Genomic DNA, 20,994 nt, shown 5'->3' on the forward strand with positions numbered 1-20,994 from the left:
CAGCTTCTTTCCATGTTAATTTGAGCAGATTCTGGAGTGAGGGAAATGGGTGGTAAAACTTAAAAATAGCTTTCAACCTTTAAGATTGTTAGGATATTTGGTTTTCATCCATATGACTGTAAATTCCATAAAAGCAGTTTATTTATATGAATGAAGTGGGATGGGTGGGAGCTGTGTGGAATTGAAAAGTGCATTCCTTAGCTGAATAAGCAGCTGCAAGCTGTTTGTTGCCACTTGAGAATATGGGTCCAGTATTGTCAGATCTTCTGATTTTTTTTAAGAGAAACTAAATATATCTTTTTAATTGTTTGTCTTCTTAATTATCATTTTAAATGGATATACAGTATTCTATCTTATTGATGTCTCATATCTTTGTTAAATAATTTTTCTATTATTTAAAGTTTTAGTTGTTTCCAGAGTTTGCTAGTGTAGTTAACACAGCATTGGGCAGAGTTCTCAGACAAAAGATAATTTTTTTTCCTTTGAGGTAAATTCCTAGGATTGGATTGCTGGGTCCAAGTTGTATGAAAATTTCTGTGGGTCTTGCTATGGATTCCTATATTGTTTTCCTCAAGGAGTACGATGTCACAACCAATGTATTAGTATACTAATTTCTTCACAACCTTACCAGATTGGGTATTATAATTATTTACAATTATTTTTAGTCTAGTAGTTATAAAAGAATGAGTTTTTTTTACTTCATATATTTTTTGATTAGTAGCTTCTCAGGGCTTAAAATATTAACATTGTTTTAAATTTTAATGGTTAAGTTTCTTTATGTTTTATGGTGATTTTTTTCTTACACAGGAAATTCTTGGTGCATCCCTTTCTGCACCTTTAACATCTTATAAGGTGATCTATGTTCTTCCAATGCTCACCATTAAGGAGGATAAAGGTAAAGAATTTATTTCTTTCTAGAAATACTTCAATATGCATTCTGGTTGTGTTAGTTAATTTCACACTTTCTTTTATAAGGCACTGGTGTGGTCACAAGTGTTCCTTCTGACTCTCCCGATGATTTTGCTGCCCTCAGAGACTTGAAGAAAAAGCAAGTGAGTATCATGTTCTTATTTCCTTTTCATTGTCTCATTGCTTTGGTACTGCTGAACTAACAATGAGCTTAGGCTAAAAAGCTATGGATGTATTTTTGAACTGCTATCTCTAACCTGTTTTTTGATGTTTATGTATTTTCCTGAGGTTTGAATTTTAAATATAATATTTCATAGAATCTTTTTTTTTTTTTTAAAGATTTTATTTTTTCCTTTTTCTCCCCAAAGTCCCCCAGTACATAGTTGTATATTCTTCGTTGTGGGTCCTTCTAGTTGTAGCATGTGGGACGCTGCCTCAGCGTGGTTTGATGAGCAGTGCCATGTCCGTGCCCAGGATTCGAACCAACGAAACACTGGGCCGCCTGCAGCGGAGCGCACAGACTTAAGCACTCGGCCACGGGGCCAGCCCCTTCATAGAATCTTTTTTTAAAGACTATTTTTTTAGTGCAGTTTTGGGTTTACAATAAAATTGAGAGGAAGGTACCAAGATTTTCCCCTGTTCCCATACATATATAGCCTCCTCCATTATCAACATCACTGTTCAGAATGGTACATTTTTTTTTAATTGAGTTCATAAGAGTTTACATCATTGTGAATTTCAGTTGTACATTATTTCTTGTCCATCACCATATAAGTGCTCCCCTTCACCCCCTGTGCCCACCCCCCAGCCCCCTTCCCCTGGTAACCACTGAACTGTTCTCTTTGTCCGTGTGTTTATCTTCCACATATGAGTGAAATCATATGGTGTTTGTCTTTCTCAGTCTTATTTTGCTTAACATAATACCCTCCAGGTCCATCAGAATGGTACATTTTTTTACAAGGATGAACCTAAATTGGCACATCGTGATCACTTAAAGTCCATAGTTTACATTATGGTTCACTTTTGGTGTTATACATTCTGTGGCTTTGGACAAATGTTTAATGACATATATCCATCATTATAATAACATTCAGAGTATTTTCACACCTTAAAAATCCTCTGTGCTCTCCCTGTTCATCTCTCTTCCCTTCCAGCCCTGGCAACCACTGATCTTTTTATTGTCTCCATACTTTTACCTTTTCCAGAAATGTCATATAGTTGGAATCATAGTATGTAGCCTTCTCAGATTGACTTTTTTTACTTAGTAATATGTATTTAAGGTTTCTCCATGTTTTTTCATAGCTTGATAACTTATTTCTTTTTAGTGCTGAGTAATATTCTCTTGTTTGGATGTACCATAGTTTATTTATCCATTCACTTACTGAAGGACATTTTGGTTGCTAACAAGTGTTGGCAGTTATGAATAAAGCTGCTGTAAACATCCATGTGTAGGCTTTGGCATGGACATAGGTTTTCAACTCTTTTTGGTAAATACTGAAGAGTGGGATTGCTGGATCGTATGGTAAGAATATGTTTAATTTTGTAAACCACCACCACACTGACTTCCAAAGTGGCTGTACCATTTTGCATTCCCACCAGCAATATTTGAGAGTTCCTCTTCTCCACATCCTCGTCAGCATTTGTTGTTGTCAGTGTTCTAGATTTTGGCCATTGTAATAGGTATGTAGTGATATCTTATTGTTGTTTTAATTTGTGTTTCTCTGATGACATATGATGTGGAGTATCTTTTCATATGCTTATTTGCCATTGTATATCTTCTTTGGTGAGGTGTGTCTGTTAAGGTCTTTGGCTCATTTTTTAAATCAGTTTGTTTTCTTACTAGTGAGTTTTAAGAGTTCTTTGTGTAGTTTGGATAAACAGTCCTTTATCAGATATGTGTTTTGCAAATATTTTCTCCCAGTCTGTGGCTTGTCTTTTAATTCTCTTGATATTGTCTTTGACAGAGCTGAAGTTTTTAATGAAGTCCAGCTTATCAGTTATTTCTTTCATGGATTGTGTCTTCGGTGTTATATCTCAAAAGGCATCACCATACCCTTGGTCATTTAGGTTTTCTCCTATATTATATTCTAGGAGCTTTATAGTTTTGTGTTTTAAATCTAGATTCATGATCCATTTTGAATTGAGTTTTGTGATGGGTGTAAGGTCTGTCTCTAGATTCTTTTTTTTTGCATGTGGATGTCCAGTTGTTCCAGTAACATTTGTTGAAGAGACTGTCTTTGTTTCATTGTATTGCCTTTGTTCTTTTTTCAAAGATCAGTTGACTATATTTATGAGGATCTGTTTCTGGGCTCTCCATTCTGTTCCATTCATCTATCTGTCTGTTCTTTTGCTAGCAGCACACTTTCTTGATTATTGCAACTTTATGGTATGTCTTGAAGTCAGATAGCATCAGTCCTCCAGCTTTGTTCTTCAATATTGAGTTGGCTGTTCTGGGTCTTTTGCCTCTCCATATACACTTTGGAATCAGTTTACTGATAACCATGAAATAACTTTATGGGGTTTTGATTGGGATTGCGTTGAATCTGTAGGTAAAGTTGGGAAGAACTGACATCTTGACAATATTGAGTCTTCCAATCCATGAACACGGAATGCCTTTCCATTTATTTAGTTCTTCTTTGATTTTGTTCCTCAGGGTTTTGTAGTTTTCCTCATGCAGATCTTATGTATATACTGTTAGTTTTGTGCCTAAGTATTTAATTTTTGGGGGAGCTAATGTAAATGGTACTGTGTTTTTAATTTCAAATTCCACTTGTTCATTGTTGGTATATAGGAACAAAATTGACTTATGTATATTAACCGTGTATCCTGCAACCTTGCTTTAATTGCCTATTAGTTCCAGGAAGGGTTTTTTTTGTTTATTATTCTGGATTTTCTACAGATAATCATGCCACTCTGCACAAAGACAGTTATATGTCTTCCTTCCCAATCTGTATACCATTTTCTTTTCTTGCATTATTGCATTAGCAGGGACATCTAGTACAGTGTTGAAAAGGAGTGGTGAGGGGACATCCTTACCTTGTACCTGATCTTAGTGGGAAAGCTTTGAGTTTCTCATCATTAAGTATGGTGTTAGCTGTAGGTTTTTCATAGATAGTCTTTATCAAGTTGAGAAAGTCCTCCTCTATTCTAGTTTACTGAGAGTTTTTATCATGAATGGGTGTTGGATTTTGTCAAATCCTTTTTTTGCATCTGTTGATATGATCATGTGATTTTTCTTTTTCAGTCTATTGATGTGATGGATTTCATAAAACTTTTGAAAAAGTTTTCTGATGTTCACAATTTCATTGCAACCTAGGTTTCACTGACCTCATTTTAAGTGGGGGGGGTGTGTGTGTGTTTGTGAATTTTTGCTTTTGGCTGTATAATTTGATTATTTAAGCCATTCACTCTAACTTAAACTGTTGAGTTTTTAAAAGTCATAGATCTCTTCTTGAGATATATGATAAAATTTAAAAATCTGTCTAAATGGAGAGGAGGACAAATAATACTGGCAAAAAAGTTTGGAGGTTGCTTCTCTCTGATTATACCAGTAAAGTGTTGATCATTAGTGTTAACTTGCAAATTTTTTGTAGGCTTTACGAGCAAAGTATGGAATTAGAGATGACATGGTCTTGCCATTTGAGCCGGTGAGTACGTAGATGATTCAGAATGTTTGTATCCATTTCTCTATCAGAACAAAAAAGAGCTAACATTTTCCGTGTATCAAAATTAAACAGTTGGTGGAGTATGAAAATAAGAGGGAGTTTGCTTAAGAGTTTGCTTATTTTAACTTGATATCTGTTGTGGCAGATAAGAGTGAGAGAAAAACTAACAATAATCATTTTCTTAGCACCTGGCACCTGCAATTCCTGAACAAAGAGCTTTTTAGCATCACCAATTTTATATAGCTTATTTTGCTGGTATGGCCAATTTCCAGACTTCTAAAGACAAAAATTTTGCATATTACTCATGAATGTTTATGTTTTCATATTAGTGCCTGCAGAAGAAAAGAAATTTAAATTACTAGCAAATAACTTTGATGAAGAATTTGGAAGACTTAAACCAAACAAGACTGTCCATAAATTTAGTTGTTTTCATCGTTTTGCTAGCTTCAACGTTAATTATATGCCAGTGGAGGGTTGAGAGCTGGGGAAGGTGTGTGTGTAGTGAGGGAGGGACAATGTGGGAGTTGGTGCACAGAATTTGGGTGGTTCCTGTGGACTGTAGGAAGACAAATTCACATCTGGATGTTATAGTCACTCTGTGATTACCTGTGTGGCACTGCAGTAATGATATGTAAAATGTGAAATGACTTCATTGGACAGTAGAGGCAAAAGGACTGTGCCCCATAGGGCTGTTTTTGTGTTCATTCATTGTAAATAAATTCCGACATTGCTGTTCTTTGCAGGTGCCACTCATTGAGATTCCAGGTTTTGGAAATCTCTCTGCTGTAACTGTTTGTGATGAGTTGAAAATTCAGAGCCAAAATGACCGAGAAAAACTTGCAGAAGCAAAGGAGAAATTATATCTAAAAGGGTTTTATGATGGTGTAAGTAATCATTTTTTATTGTTTTTTATTTGATTTATTCCATGCTCTGTGATTTTCTTCTTAATGATTTAGAAAAAAGAAGAAAAACTCAATGTAGTTTTCAGCTATATACTGATTTGAGAGAGATTAGTATGAAATTGTGTTATTCTATTTCCAAATTTCTTTTTTTAATCTATTTTTTTTGTTTAACGGCATTTACAGAAATTACGTTTTTGTGCCCTCTAGGAGTCTCTAAGGAGTGGTTTCTTGAAGATATTTAAAGTTCATATTATTATGCAGTAAACGCCAAAGGTTTATTGCATGGACAATACCTGGTCCCTTCTATTGCTCTTTTAATTGAGGAGTTCATATTTTAAATAAGCAGTTTCATTCAGTTCATTAATTAACTTGTTAATGCCTACTAAATGCCAGGTGAGCACAACAAACATGTTCTGAACCTCTCTTTTCTCCTTTATTGTGCATATATTAATGTGCTTAGATTTCCATGGAAAGAAGACTAGGCTAGAGAAAGTAAAAGTCCAACCAAGTTGCTAGTTTGAAATGAAGATTTTTAAGGCCATAAGTGAGAATGTTCTTTATTTTTACCTATACTCTCATTTTTCTGGATAACCAAGAATTGGTTATATGTCTTTTTTTAAGTGACTTTTACATTTTGGGTGATAATAAAAGCCAACATTTATATGTTAACTTATTTAAATCTCATAATAACTCCCTGAAGTGGGCACTCTTATTCCCATTTTATAGATGAGGAAATTGAGGCACTAGGAGATTAAGTAATTTACCCAAGATCAGCCAGATAGCCAACCAGTGACAGAACTGATACCCAAACTAGGCAACTTGGTTCTAGGATTTGTGCTCTTAACTACTGTACCATAATGAAAAACAAATATAATTTCATAATGATGAATTAAATAGATATGAAGCATTTTGGTATGTTAGATGATTGGAAGGTCAAAAAAGAACATGTGTCTTTTCCACTTAAGATAAAACTATTTGCAAGAGACACAGGTGTCAGATAGATAGAGCTCAAAATATCAGCTGGAAGGGGATTATGGCTTAGATCTGTGTGTGACAACAATGGGCAAGCTAATACTTTGCCCTAGAATTAAATTTCCCCACTACGTAAAAGGAAGAGTTGAAAAACAGTAGGCCTTCCTTTAAGAGCCAAGTTTATCACATGGCCAAGCAAAGGAGAGTGCTCGCTGGCAACAGGTGGAGTTGGAAAGAGAAGCCAAAATGGGGCTGAGCTGCATATGCTCAGTTCCTTCTCCCAAAACCTTCAGAAATGAGGTGAATTAGTATAGTGGAATTCTCGCCACATGGAAACCTGAGGAGTGGGAAGGAGGTGAGCGTTCCTTCCTAATCATGTTCGTGATAGCTATCCTAGTTATACTAAAAGAAAAACAAATGTGTTATAAATATTAGTTGTCCAAAACATACCAAAATAAAAACTTATGGTTATAAAAGTGGTAAATTTCACACTAAAAATGTCTTGATTATGGGTGGAAGTAAATTTAGCGAAAATGTTGTGTGGGGAACCCAAGGCAAATTTTAATTGTTGTGTATGTGTTTTTCCCTACTTCTCCTCTTTTTAGGTAATGTTGGTGGATGAATTTAAAGGACAGAAGGTCCAAGACGTGAAGAAGACTATTCAGAAAAAGATGATTGACACTGTAGGTGGTAGGCGATCCTCTGAACAGTTCTTTAGGAGAAAAGCTTTGAGTTAATAGACAGACTTTACAATTCTATTTTTTATTTTTTTTCTGCTTTATCTCCCCAAACCCCCCTGTACATAGTTGTATATCTTAGTTGCAGGTCCTTCTAGTTGTGGGTACAATTTTAATTAGTAATGAGTTCTGTAGTAGAACCTGGAGCTATATTAAAGATATATAATTTTGTGGCAGAAAATAGACCTATTCAGCAATTGATTTAACTTGAACATCCCACCTGTAGTGTTGATGAAGGTAGTACAAAGCACATGCAGAGGATTTTGATGATGCTTCCTGGCAGTGGCCTTTTGAGATACTGGTAGTTACGATTCTTTCTTTTGGTAGTGCTTTACTTTTTACTTTCATCCTTTTTTCCCCCCATCTTAATTTTTGTTGTAACTTTTTTCTGTTGAGCTACTTAATTACTTAACTTTTAAAATTAAATTTTTATTTTTTATTTTTTGAGGAAGATTAGCCCTGAGCTAACATCTGCTGCCAATCCTCCTCTTTTTGCTGAGGAAGACTGGCCCTGAGCTTACATCCATGCTCATCTTCCTCTGCTTTATATGTGGGACGCCTACCACAGCATGGCTTGCCAAGCAGTGCCATGTCCGCACCCGGGATCTGAACCGGCGAACCCTGGGCCGTGGAAGCGAAACGTGCAAACTTAACCGCTGCGCCACCAGGCTGGCCCCTAAATTTTTATTTTTGACAGTTATATATACCCATAATACAGAGAGACAATTTTTATGTAAAGAAGCAACTTTTTCCTTTCTATCCTTCCACATTCTCTTAAATTTCTCTTCCTTGGACAGGCTTACTTTCAACTGTTTTAGTTGTTTCTTTTAGTATTGACCTTCATCTGTCATATAGATCTCTAAGCTAAATCCTGTAGTATAATTTTTTGATTTTATTTTTTAGTTTTAGGCATCAGCCGTTGACCTACTATGAAAGATCAAGATTTAACTCTTCCCCTGACCTGTGTCTTCCTCTCTAACCTCCCCACATTTATGTACACTTCTCTACCCCCATCTTCCTAGTATAGGTATATTATAACTAATGTTAGAGCAATAGTCATTGTGTACATTTTTGAGACATGGCTGATCTACAATGTAGTATACAATGAGAACTTTTCTTCCCCAGCTTTTGGTTTCCCCTGGAGTTTATTACTGTCTTTTTAAAAAAATTTCCTTACTTTTAAATATAATTATTAATACTCCCTCCTCAGACTCTGTCCCAGTTGTCTATTTCTCCTCTCCATACCTTCAGACACATCAATATGCTCTCCCAGAGCCTTCTGGCCTGTTTTAGTCTGGACTGGTTGCTTACTGTCCTGGTGCATAAATGTCATCGGGAATGTTCCTCCTCCAAAGCTAAGGATTTCCTTTGCTTCTCTTGAGTTGGATCTCCTGTTTCCTTGATCCCTTGGCTTCTTCTTTCTTATTTACTTTCTTATTTTGGTGAAGCTCTGCCTAGTAGCTTTCCTGAAAAAGGGTGCCTGGAAGGTAAATTTTTGTGACCTTCCATGTCTGAAATGTCCTATTCTCTTCTCGATGGCCTGGGTATAGAATTCTGATTGGAAATAATTTTCCCTTAAAATTTCGAGGGCATTACCCATGGTGTTGTGGTTCAGTGATGCTGTTAAAAAGTCCAAAACCATTCTGGTAATACTGATCTTTTTGTAAGTGACCTGTTTTTCCCCCTTCGGGAAGCTTGTAGAATCTTTTCTTTTCTCCCAATATTCTGAAATTTCGTGATGATGTACCTTGGTGTAGGTCAGTTTTTATTCATTCTTCTGAGTGATTGAGGGGGTCCTTCAATCTGTAAACTTATGTTCTTCAATTTTAGGAAAATTTCTTGACTTTTTCTTTGATTATTTTATCCCTTCCTATTTATTTTCTCTTTCTGAATTCTTATTATTCAGATATTAGATCTCTTAGACTGTGGAAGTCGTTTTGCTCTTCTTTCTGAGAGACCCCCTCAACTTTTTTTCCCTATGAGTTTTTGTTTACTGTATGTTTTTTGTATCTTTTACTTGTGTGTGTGTATAAATAAAGATTTCTAAGGACTCATTTAAAACATTTTTTTTGGTATGGAAGATTTTAAACTTATAAACGAGTAGAGAGTCATGATGAGTTCCTGTACACCTATTACCCAGCTTTAGCAATTACCAACTCAGGGCCAAATTAAGAAATATTCTTGTTATCTGATCAATCCTTTTTTTGTAAGATGCTATTCTTGTTTGTTGGATGTGAAATCTTAATTTTCTCTTATTTCTCTGAGGAAGGCTGTTGATATTTAAGAATGGATACAAAATGGGGATTGGAACCTTTTTTAATATGGGTAGGGCTTGTCACTGGGCTTGACTGGTGGAGAACTGAAGGGCCATCTGGGCCTTGGGTAGGTCCTGATGTTAGCCCTGATGTTAATTAGGGCTTCTTGGGTTTGTTAGATTCCCCTTAGGAGATTCTTCTAGTTTCCAGCTAAAAAGGTTTGAACTAGCTGAGCATTCTGGGAGCTGAACGGGATAAGATTGCCAGGGTGGATACCAACACTCAGTGTGCTGACTTGCATTTAATTCCCTATTTCCACTATGTACCAATACCCTCAACTTTGACCTCTGGTTGAACCTCCCTTTTATCCCTTCCAGAGAATAAACCTTCAATGTTCTGCTGTCATAGGGAGGGGCAGTTGCCTGCCTGCATAGTGTGGGATTAGGGTATCTGGGTTCTAACCTCTTCTTTAAAAGACTTCAGTTAGTCCTCCTTTTTCCAGCCTCACATTACCTCCACATCCAGAACTGTCTTGTACCACAAATTCCTGAATCTTTTGGAGGTTCTGTAATGCAAACTGGATTGCTTTTCAGCTTTTACTGCTGCTGGCTTAGGATTCAGCTAGCTTTCTTTAATCTGTTAATACAGTTATCACTCATCCTGCTTTTTACTTTCCAAAATTGCGTTGGTATTTCTTCTTCCATTCTTCTGTCTTTGTAGGTTCATGCCATTAAAAAAAGAACACCTCTTTGTTGTCATTTTGTTGGAATTTTGAGAGGGAACAGAGTTAAATGTCTGTTTATAATTTACTGTCTTTAAACTAAAATCCTAGCTGTATAAGTTCAGTATAAAGAATTGGATTAAGAACACAGAGCAGTGAATCATTTTATGAATAATAATGCTGAATTTTACTTTAAAAAATTATCATAGACTTACAAGTTTGGGACCATAATACATTAAGAGATATTTATATTTGGTAAAAAATAAAATTTATGGTCAGTTTTCTAGTGGGAATTTTTCATGACACTATAAATCTTTAGTAACAGTGTTTTCCATGTTTCATTTTGTGCATCTGTTTTTTGAAAGCACAGTGGTTCCATGCATTTAATTTCCTATTTTCTTTATATTTTTATATAACAAGGATAAAAGGCTGCCAATAGCCAGCCTAACCTTCAACCATAGGATTAGAAACTATTAAACATCTTTCACTTTCCAATGAAAAGGAATACTCTGTACCCAGGGAAGGTGATCTGTTTGATGAAGACGCACACCTTTTCAAAAGCAAGTGTTGCATAGAAAGAAAGGCAGATAACTTCTACCCTGGGAAGAGGGAAGATGTAATGAAAATATGGGGTTTTGGTTATTGGTGGTATAGCATATTTTTAAAAAGTTATTTTTATCATCCTTGAGTAATATAGCTTGACTTGACATAATATCTGATATATTTTTATTTACTTTCTGTTAGGGAGATGCGTTTGTTTACATGGAACCAGAGAAACAAGTTATGTCCAGATCTTCAGATGAATGCGTCGTGGCCCTGTGTGACCAGTGGTTAGTCTCCTATAGCAACAAGAAATTTCCTTCAGTCACTTTGCTTATCCTTTTGACTTTTATTTTTTTTAATCAATTCGTCCACTCCCAGGTACTTGGATTATGGAGAAGAGAATTGGAAGAAACAGACATCCCAGTGCTTGAAGAACATGGAAACGTAAGATGGGAGAAAGTGATGAGGGAAAGGGAAAGGAGTTGAAGAACATGGGAGACAGTATAGGTGAAGACACTTTATCTTTTGCCCTCTCCAGATTCTGTGAGGAGACTAGGAGGAATTTTGAAGCTACTTTAGGCTGGCTACAAGAGCATGCTTGCTCAAGAACTTATGGTTTAGGTAAGCAAACGTCAAATTTTTCTGTTTGAAAACCTTTGCCAATTACACAGCACATTAATGCTCTTACCTTTGTTTCGTCTCTTCCAGTGTTTTTCTGAATTGGAAGTGAGAGGTTTTGGTTAGAGGGTGAGGGAAACTAGGATGTGGTCCGCTACCATCTACCTGGTGGTGGAAGTACACCCTCTGTAACCCACATAGCTTTTATGGTGTGATTTTTTTTTTTTTTTTTTAAAGATTTTATTTTTTCCTTTTTCTCCCCAAGGCCCCCCCCGGTACATAGTTGTATATTCTTCGTTGTGGGTCCTTCTAGTTGTGGTATGTGGGATGCCGCCTCAGCGTGGCTTGGTGAGCAGTGTCATGTCTGCGCCCAGGATTCGAACCAACGAAACACTGGGCCGCCTACAGCGGAGCGCACGAACTTAACCACTCGGCCACGGGGCCAGCCCCGGTGTGATTTTTTTTTTAATAGAAAGTTTCTAGTGCTTCAACCATTTGTTTTTTATTTATCAGTTTATTTTTATTAATTATTCAAGTAAATTTAAGAACTTCCTAAATAAGAAGCTTTGTAAATGCTATAGACCTGTTCCTGGAAATGTGGATTCTATAGATGAAGTGTCTCTTAGGTTCGTTCATTGATTGTCTTCTTTTTATCTTGCAGGTACTCGTCTGCCGTGGGATGAGCAGTGGCTGATTGAATCGCTCTCTGATTCCACTATTTACATGGCATTTTACACGGTTGCACACCTGTTACAGGGGGGTGACTTGCGTGGACAGGCGGGGTCTCCACTGGGCATCAGGTTGGTAAATGAGTAAGGCAAAGAAGTGTAGTTTGTTAGCAAGAGATGTGATCTTTTGATTTACATATTGAAAGCTCTCTTTTTTAATATTTAGTTTTCATGAGAATTCATTTAGCAGAATTTTGTCATGATGTTTTTGCTGTTTTGCTATTGAACTGAGAAATAGTAATAAATAGACGCTCCTCTCTTGTTATCCATTCTTCATTCTTATGGGAGTCCCTTGTCCTCATTTGTTACTGTAATTACCTTAAGAAAGAGATTCCTACTTCATGGTTAGATTAAAATACTGATTCTTTCAAAGAAATTATATATATGTTTTGTTGTTGTTTGTTTTATTTTTAATACAGACCACAGCAGATGACCAAGGAAGTTTGGGATTATGTTTTCTTCAAGGAGGCTCCATTTCCTAAGACTCAGATCCCAAAGGAAAAATTACAGCAGTTAAAGCAGGAATTTGAGTTCTGGTATCCTGTGGATCTTCGAGTCTCTGGCAAGGATCTTGTTCCAAATCATCTTTCATATTACCTTTATAATCATGTGGCTATGTGGCCGGAACAAAGGTGAGTGCTAAAAAAGATGTGGACTAAATTTTACTGATTATCAACAAAGGTGCCTTGTGGCTTCAAATATGTGAGAAGTAACTGTGAAGGGTATAGTTAGATTTGCCAGTTACATTCTTTTTCTTATATTAAATGTATACTGAAGCATAAAGCATGTCTTCTCCTGTCTGTTATATCCAGAAATCCTCATAAGATCTTTTTGTATCCATATATATAGCCCTGCTATATTTTTTAAATAGTTATATAGTATTTCGCTGTATGCCTGCACCATAGTTTATATGACCAGTCCTTTAATGAACACTTGCTTTGTTTTCATTTGCCTCCTCTCGTCAATAGGACTCAATAAATATCCTTTTACATTTGTCTTAGCCAACTTTTATGAAGCTTTTAGGATTTACCTGAAAATTTTAAGCCTGAACTATAATCTTTAAGTTTTATTTTATCTTTAAACGTTTACCTGTAAAGTGACAAATGGCCTGCAGCTGTGAGAGCAAATGGACATCTCCTCCTCAACTCTGAGAAGGTAAGGCTCATTGCCTCTTGAAAATTTAAAATTCTTCAGAAAACTTTTCAGATTTAGGAATTTGCACTTTTTTGAAGAAATAAAGAATATGAAAATCAGAGAGTTAAAAAACTTCCATTTAAAATGTTTAGGACTGCCAACATTAATTAAAGTTTAATCTTTAAAATTGAGTGAAGTGGAGAAGATAGTATTAATTGAGGGAGGGATGGGGAAAACTTCATTATTATATTTGTATTTAGAGTATCAAAAGGTGACACAAATTGTAACTGGAGGAGGGAAAGAGACAGACAGAGAGAGACAGAGACAGGGACAGGAAACATAAAGATCCTAGTGTTGTGACCGTAACATATCTTTCTCATTAAGTTGAGAAAATAGTTGGATGGCTTTTGGTTTTTGTTTTATGCTTTACTGGTCCTTAAATTAGAATAATAGAATTTTGGAGTTTGTAGGATTCTTAGGTGTCATTTTTTTAAATTGAAGTCATAATAGTTTATAACATTATGAAATTTCAATTGTACATTATTATTTGTCAGTCACCGTATAGAAGTTCCCCTTTATCCCTTATGCCCACTCACCGTCTCCCTTCCCCTCTGGTAACCACTAATCTGTTCTCTTTGCCTAGGTTTCATTTAATGCTTCTTCCCAGGCAGTATAATATCTCTCTTTATACTACTACTACTTCCCCTATTGTTACTACTACTAATATATATGATTTTTTTATAGAGCACATAAAATTTTACCTCGTTAATCAGTATCCTAAACAGGAGGTTGTACATACTTCTTAACAAAGCCCTGGCTTGCCCCTATGATGTCTTTGTGCACATTAGAAAAGGACACCGCTCCTCAACTAAACAAAAGAAATTGTTACAATATTATATTTCTCGTTAATAGCAATTGTAACAAGTTAGATTTGTCACTAGTGAATTTTGCTGCAACTAATGGAATATTAATAGTAAAAGAGTATCTGTTGCTGTAAGTATCTATATGTAATGAAAAGTTATAGATTTAAATAAATAGCAGATGATATGAATTACAATATGAAACATCATTTTTAGGCAGTGCTCTATTATTGAAAGGCTCATTGCCTCTTGAAAGGAGGCAATATTACAGGGAATGAAAAAGTTCATTTAAGGTAATCTGTACATTTGGCTGAAAAACAGCTCTCTGTTTAAAAGCACAGGCTATTTGATAGATTTTGTTAGATCAATAAGGACTTGATTATTGAACTCATTTTTTCTTTGTAAGTCAAGTGGAACCATGTACACGTACATTTATATAAATATGAATCCTGTTGTAACATGACTTTTTTTTTTTGGTCTCAGCATTGTTGTACTGTACACCATAATGATTTTATTAGAACAAGATGCTGTATTGCTACGTAGTGGAAAGTTGATGTAATAATTACCTCTCTTTGGTATCAGCATAGTTGTGGTAAAGATATAAAAAATTTTAAATAATAAAGATTGCTAGGCTGTGCACAGTACTTCCTTAGATGTGCTGCCCTCAGGCAGAGCACAACTTGAATAACCAATTATTGTGACCCTAATGACAGGAAGTTCCTTAAACCCCTAACTCTGACCTCATGAGGTAGTCTGTTCATTTCTGAATGACTTTAATTGCTATAAAGCTGTTCTTTAGGGCCAGCTGAAATGTTCCAGAGTTACAGTAGAATCATTCCACATGTCTAAACCAATTCCCAGGGGGCAATGTAGGCTCATGGAGAGAGCAATGGACTGAATATTGGACTGGAGATTCTGTCCTAGCTCTGTCACTGACTAGCTGAGTGACCCAGACAAGTCACTGTATTGACTGGACTTCAGTTTTCATCTCTGTAAAATTAGTGTAAGGTATCTTTTTCTTTCCACGTTTCTAATCTTTTTATGTGATTGTGGCCAACCCATTTAACTTGATTTGGCTGATTTGATTTATTTGTTCTTATTAATGCCTAATCATTGACTGTCTATTTCAGATGTCAAAATCTACAGGCAACTTCCTCACTTTGACCCAAGCTATTGACAAATTTTCTGCTGATGGTGAGTATACTTTTTTGTTATTGTTGGTGCAAAGGGTCTGATTCTCCTCAGATTACAGAGGCAAATTAAAATTGTTTCAGTTTTATTTCTTTTCTCTTTTGCTTTTACCAATGCTTTAAAATATTCACATTTTCTTGTGTACAAGGTAAGAATTGCTGATGTGATCTGTTTAGGAGGAAAAGAAATTCAAGCTAAGTTTTTTTTTTTTTGAGGAAGATTATCCCTGAGCTAACTACTGCCAGTCCTCCTCTTTTTGCTGAGGAAGCCTGGCCCTGAGCTAACATCTGTGCCCATCTTCCTTTACTTTATATGTGGGATGCCTACCACAGCATGGTGTGCCAAGCAGTGCCATGTCCGCACCTGGGATCCGAACCGGCGAAACCCCGGGCTCCCGGGAAGCGGAAGGTGCGAACTGAACCGCTGCGCCACTGGGCTGTTCCTCAAGCTAAGTTTTTGAGTCTTCTTTTGCTTTTTTTTTTTGGAGGAAGATTAGCCTTGAGCTAACTACTGCCAATCCTCCTCTTCTTGCTGAGGAAGGCTGGCCCTGAGCTAACATCCATGCCCATCTTCCTCCACTCTACATGTGGGATGCGCACCACAGCATGACTTTTTGCCAAGCTGTGCCATGTCCGCACCCAGGATCCGAACCGGTGAACCCTGGGCCACCGAGAAGTGGAACGTGCGAACTTAACCGCTACACCACTGGGCCAGCCCGAGTCTTCTTTTAAAAGGAGATCACTGTAATTGCTACCTGGCTTGTTTCTAATTTCTTACTACTTCTAAGATTAAAGAGTTGGTTTGTAGAGATGCTGCGTATGTAGGAAGCTTTTCCAAAGTATTTCCTCCATCTTTGATATAAATGTAGGTAACTTGAACCTGGGAGCATTCATTTTTCAGAAAAACTTTTTTTCCCTGGCCTCAGTACTGTTCCTTTTGATCATTACTTTGTCAAGAGAAGAAACTCATTCTCCAACCTGAAGGAACCATTTATTTATTTAGAGAAATTTTCTTTTTAATTATTATTATTTTTATTGAGGTAAGCCATTCATCTCTTGTATAACTTAGTCTTTGGTCATCATGCCACTTCTTTCTACTGATTGTGGCTGGCACAGTTTGAGACCATACTGAAAAGGATGGGGAAGAATCAACCTAAGTACCTTTGCATAACAGTGTTTTAACTGAACACTGGAAGGCCAAAAGAACTGCACACAAATATTGTCGTTAGTAAGTCTATTACAAGAGGTGTAGATTACTATTCTGAAACTACTTTTTAAAAAAAATTATTTTATTGAGGTCATAATAGTTTATAACATCGTGAAATATCAGTTGTACATTATTTGTCAGTCATCATATATATATGTGCCCTTTCACCCCCTATGTCAAACCCCTAACCCCCTTCCCCTCTGGTAACCATTTATTTGTTCTCTTTGTCCATGTGTTTGTTTATCTTCCACATATGAGTGAACACATATGTCTTTCTCTGTCTGGCTTATTTCGCTTAACGTAATACCCTCAAGGTCCATCCATGTTGTTGCAAATGGGACGATTTTGTCTTTTTTATGGCTGAGTGGTATTCCATTGTATATATATACACCACATCTTCTTTATCCATTCATCAGTCGATGGACACTTGGGTTGCTTCCACATCTTGGCTACTGTGAATAATGTTGCAGTGAACATAGGGGTGCATAATTCTCATTGAATTGTTGATTTCAAGTTGTTAGGATAAATACCCAGTAGTGGGATAGCTGGGTCGTATGGTATTCCTATTTTTAATTTTTTGAGAAATCTCCATAGTGGTGATTTTTATTTTTGCTGTTGATCCATGGCAGTCCTTTAAAGCATTTGTTATTTCTTAATTTATATGTAGGCTTTGCAGTGTACCCAACTGGACATGAAGTTGATGTTCAGTAACCACATTTTTTTTTTTTGAGTTCATAATAGTTTACAACGTTGTGAAATTTCAGTTGTACATTATTATTTGTCCGTTACCATATAAGTGCTCCCATTCACCCTTTGTGGCCACCCCCAAGCCCCCTTCCCCCTAGTAACCACTGAACTGTTCTCTTTGTCTGTATGTTTTCAGTAACCACATTTCTAAGTCATTGATTGATGTTTTATTTTCCCTCCTTCTTCCAGGAATGCGCTTGGCTCTGGCTGATGCTGGGGACACTGTTGAAGATGCTAACTTTGTGGAAGCCATGGCAGATGCAGGTATTCTCCGTCTGTACACCTGGGTGGAATGGGTGAAAGAAATGGTTGCCAACTGGGACAGCCTAAGAAGTGGTCCTGCCAGCACCTTTAATGACAGAGTTTTTGCCAGGTAATCTCTGGACCCAGACTGCTTTGTACTTTGGAGTTGCTTAGTCCTGGTGCATTTTTAAGTTTTCTTTTTTTTATTTCTCCTACAATAAATTAGATGTTAATAATTCCTGCTCTTTATCGAAAACTTACTTGTGCCAGGTACTATGCTAAGTACTTTGCATCCATTATCTGATTTTAGCTTCATAGTAACCTTATATGATAAAGATATTCTTAGCTCTATTTTATAGTTAAAGAAATTTAAAGCTTAGAAAAATTAAATCTTTCATTAAATGCCTCAAAGCTAGTAATTTCAAACTTGGGATATAAACTTGCTTTTATCTAGCATTCTCATAACTATTTTACCATGCTGTCTTGCATTAGAGTAGGGCAGATGGGTAAAGGAAAAGTAGATTAAAAAAAAAGGAGAATTGTCATTTTTTTTTTTCCTTCAAAAGACATTTATCAACCTCTTTATATGAGGAACCATCCCAAGCCCTGCTGTTAAAAAGATGAATAAGACTTGATCCTTCATTGTGGTCTAGCAGGAGAGAAAAACACTTATCCAACCAATTATAAGTGTAATAATAGGAATAGAGGGAATTCAGAGGAGAGGACGTAAGTTCTGGGTTTCTTGAGAAATAAACAGGATATTTTCAGGGAGAGGAGAAAGCTATGGAAAGAGTATGGTATTTACTTGAAGTCCAGCATGTGGAGGGCAAAAGTAAGAGATCAAACAAGTTGGGGCCAGATTAGCCCAAATTATGAAGGGCCTGAGGTGGCAGGAGAAATTTTTTTTTCAATATGCAATGTCAGTTGTTTAAAATGCAATAATTAAACTTGACTGCACCCTTAGTTAAGCTATTTTCATATTGCATTTTGGACTTCATGATAAGGTTTCCATGAAGGAATTTTTAAACAAGCACATCTTTAACTGTGTTGTCATAAATAGGAGCCCTAAGCAGTGTCAGATGACAGAGTGGGTAGACAGTAGGGAGCTGCAGTAGGCAGTTGTAAGGAACACAGAGATGAGTTTGTGCTTGAGCAGTCTTAAAGGTTTCAGGCATTGTTCTCATTTTACTGTTTATCACTATATTTGACAGTTTTTTACACCTATGTATACTTGCCTTTAAACTCAATAACCTTTTTTTCCCTATTCAATAGTGAAATGAATGCAGGAATTATAAAAACAGACCAAAACTATGAAAAGATGATGTTTAAAGAAGCTTTGAAAACAGGGTTTTTTGAGTTTCAGGTAGGCTATTCTTTTAGGAGCTATAAAATATGTTAGTGTGAATATGATATACTTCACCCTTTTCCTTTTTGCTGTAATGTAATAACTCATCTAAAGTGGAGACTGAAAATCTTGCCGGGAAATTTTTAAATTTTTCAATGAATTGTGATTTAAAGTAATTTTCTTTGGTACTTTTTCTGTTGCATCCACTTATAAATAATTATGTTTTTAGTTGAGCCATGAGTTAATAAAGAGGTTAAATCTAAAAATCGGGGGCCAGCCCGTGGCTGAGTGGTTAAGTTCTCACGCTCTGCTTCGGTGGCCCAGGGTTTCACGGGTTCGAATCCTGGGGGCAGACATGGCACCACTCATCAAGCCATGCTGAGACGGCATCTCACATGTCACAACTAGAAGGACCCACAACTAAAAATACACAACTATGTACTGGGGGGCTTTGGGAGAAAAAGGAAAAATAAAATCTTAAAAAAAAAAAATCTAAAAATCAGTCACGTTTTCCAGGAAAACATTTTTAAATTGTTAAAAAATAAAGACAAAATTGTAACTAATTGCTGTTAGTTTGAAAACAAACATTTTCTGAGGTTTTCCACAAGGTGTCAGTATTTCCTCAAGTTTGGCAGTTGAAGTGCTTAAAGTAAAAATGTAGCTTTCCTCAGTCAGTTTTGTAAAATATCACGTTGGGATTTATGTAACTTGGTTTTCAGAGATGTGGTTAAATAAGGATAAGTGCTGAGCATAGCATTGTGTCATATTTATAGCCTTTTTTCATACTTAATGTCTTTCCTACATGCTGCTCAGAGTATTTGCCCTTAGTACACAAAATTGTTCAACTTTTACATCTGTTACAAAATGTCGTTTTTAAACATTTTTCTTAAGGATCATTAATATAAAACTGCAATATCCTTTGGACAAGGACTGATATACATTCACTTGCAAGTTGTTAAAAATAAAGTAAAACCTTTTCACAAGTTCATTATGGAATTTTAAAAGACTGAAAAACTTAAAAATGCATTAAAATAGAGATACTGAATTTTTTTCCTTTAATTTTATTTTAAAGAAGTATGAGGAGAGAAATGGTAAATAAATTTGAATTTTATAGGCCTCGAAAGATAAGTACCGTGAATTGGCCATAGAAGGGATGCACAGAGACCTTGTGTTCCGGTTTATTGAAGTTCAGACACTTCTCTTGGCTCCATTCTGTCCACATTTGTGTGAGCACATCTGGACACTCTTGGGAAAGGTACCTTTATGCATTTAAGATGTGGGTGGTTTTGATTTTGGCCTCTTTAAATAAATATTGTGGTAATAATGTTCCGTAAGCAAAAAAGACTAAAAACGAGTATTTCAAGAATAATGCTGGATTCGTCATCTCATAATTATTACACAGGTTAAACTGAAGCTACTTCCTGTTTAGACACATACATCATGTCTACACCTTTATAGACACAAAGTGTATATATTTTAAAAGCATGTGACTATGTGCATGTTGTTTGTCACCTACTTCCTGTTAGGAAATGTTGTAATACGTTTGGATATATTCAAATATATATTTGAATATTTGTATAACTGACATTGTTTTTCTACCTGTTTATTAAAAAGGTGAAAATATTGAGAAAGATATAAATAACTGTTATGAGCTGCCTGTAAACAAAGATAGAAGTGTATATTTGCATAGATATTCTTGTTTTATATAAAATTCCTGGCATACATAGGGCTGCATACTCAGGGATACTATATTAGGATTCTTACCGTGAAGATGAATCCAATTATTTCTCCCAGACTTGCAGATAAACAGATTGGTTGGTTTAATAACTCCTTTCCAACCTTATTAGCCAGGCTCTTTTGTATTTTTCAGTGCATGAACAATGCAAAAATGTGCTTATGATGTATATACTGAATAGCTATACTTTCAATACTGGATTTATTAATAGAATAAAAACTGAGTATGCATAATTTATATAATAATGATTAAATTTAGGCAAATTAGCATTACATAATTTTCTTTGAAAGTGAGCATATGTGTGTGGGTATTAATATGCTTGTACAAATGGATGCTAATTAAGAATGTAGAGTCAGACTTCACAGCTTGAATTCTAGGGAACATTAGAGCAGGGGCTCTGGAAGTGTGTTCTGTGTAGTCAGGTTTGAACTTTGAGCACACAGTTACAGATGGTAGCCTTGGTATGAAACTGTAATCGAGAAT

General features: G+C 36.0%; 1 protein-coding gene across 1 annotated transcript in view; it reads left to right on the forward strand.

Annotated features, from left to right (window-relative positions):
* Positions 1-20,994, forward strand: part of LARS1 (leucyl-tRNA synthetase 1) — a 60,094-nt gene that overhangs the window by 22,295 nt on the left and 16,805 nt on the right. Inside the window, exons 11-25 of the mRNA XM_046667193.1 lie at positions 808-895; positions 976-1,052; positions 4,503-4,556; positions 5,318-5,458; positions 7,054-7,131; positions 10,906-10,991; positions 11,083-11,148; positions 11,243-11,325; positions 11,984-12,122; positions 12,470-12,682; positions 13,148-13,205; positions 15,175-15,238; positions 17,378-17,561; positions 18,704-18,794; positions 19,891-20,031. Coding sequence (XP_046523149.1) covers positions 808-895; positions 976-1,052; positions 4,503-4,556; positions 5,318-5,458; positions 7,054-7,131; positions 10,906-10,991; positions 11,083-11,148; positions 11,243-11,325; positions 11,984-12,122; positions 12,470-12,682; positions 13,148-13,205; positions 15,175-15,238; positions 17,378-17,561; positions 18,704-18,794; positions 19,891-20,031 — 1,563 coding nt within the window. The remainder of the gene's footprint in view (positions 1-807; positions 896-975; positions 1,053-4,502; positions 4,557-5,317; positions 5,459-7,053; positions 7,132-10,905; positions 10,992-11,082; positions 11,149-11,242; positions 11,326-11,983; positions 12,123-12,469; positions 12,683-13,147; positions 13,206-15,174; positions 15,239-17,377; positions 17,562-18,703; positions 18,795-19,890; positions 20,032-20,994) is intronic.

This window comes from Equus quagga, chromosome 7, assembly GCF_021613505.1.
Source record: "Equus quagga isolate Etosha38 chromosome 7, UCLA_HA_Equagga_1.0, whole genome shotgun sequence".
Taxonomy (NCBI): Eukaryota; Metazoa; Chordata; class Mammalia; order Perissodactyla; family Equidae; genus Equus; species Equus quagga.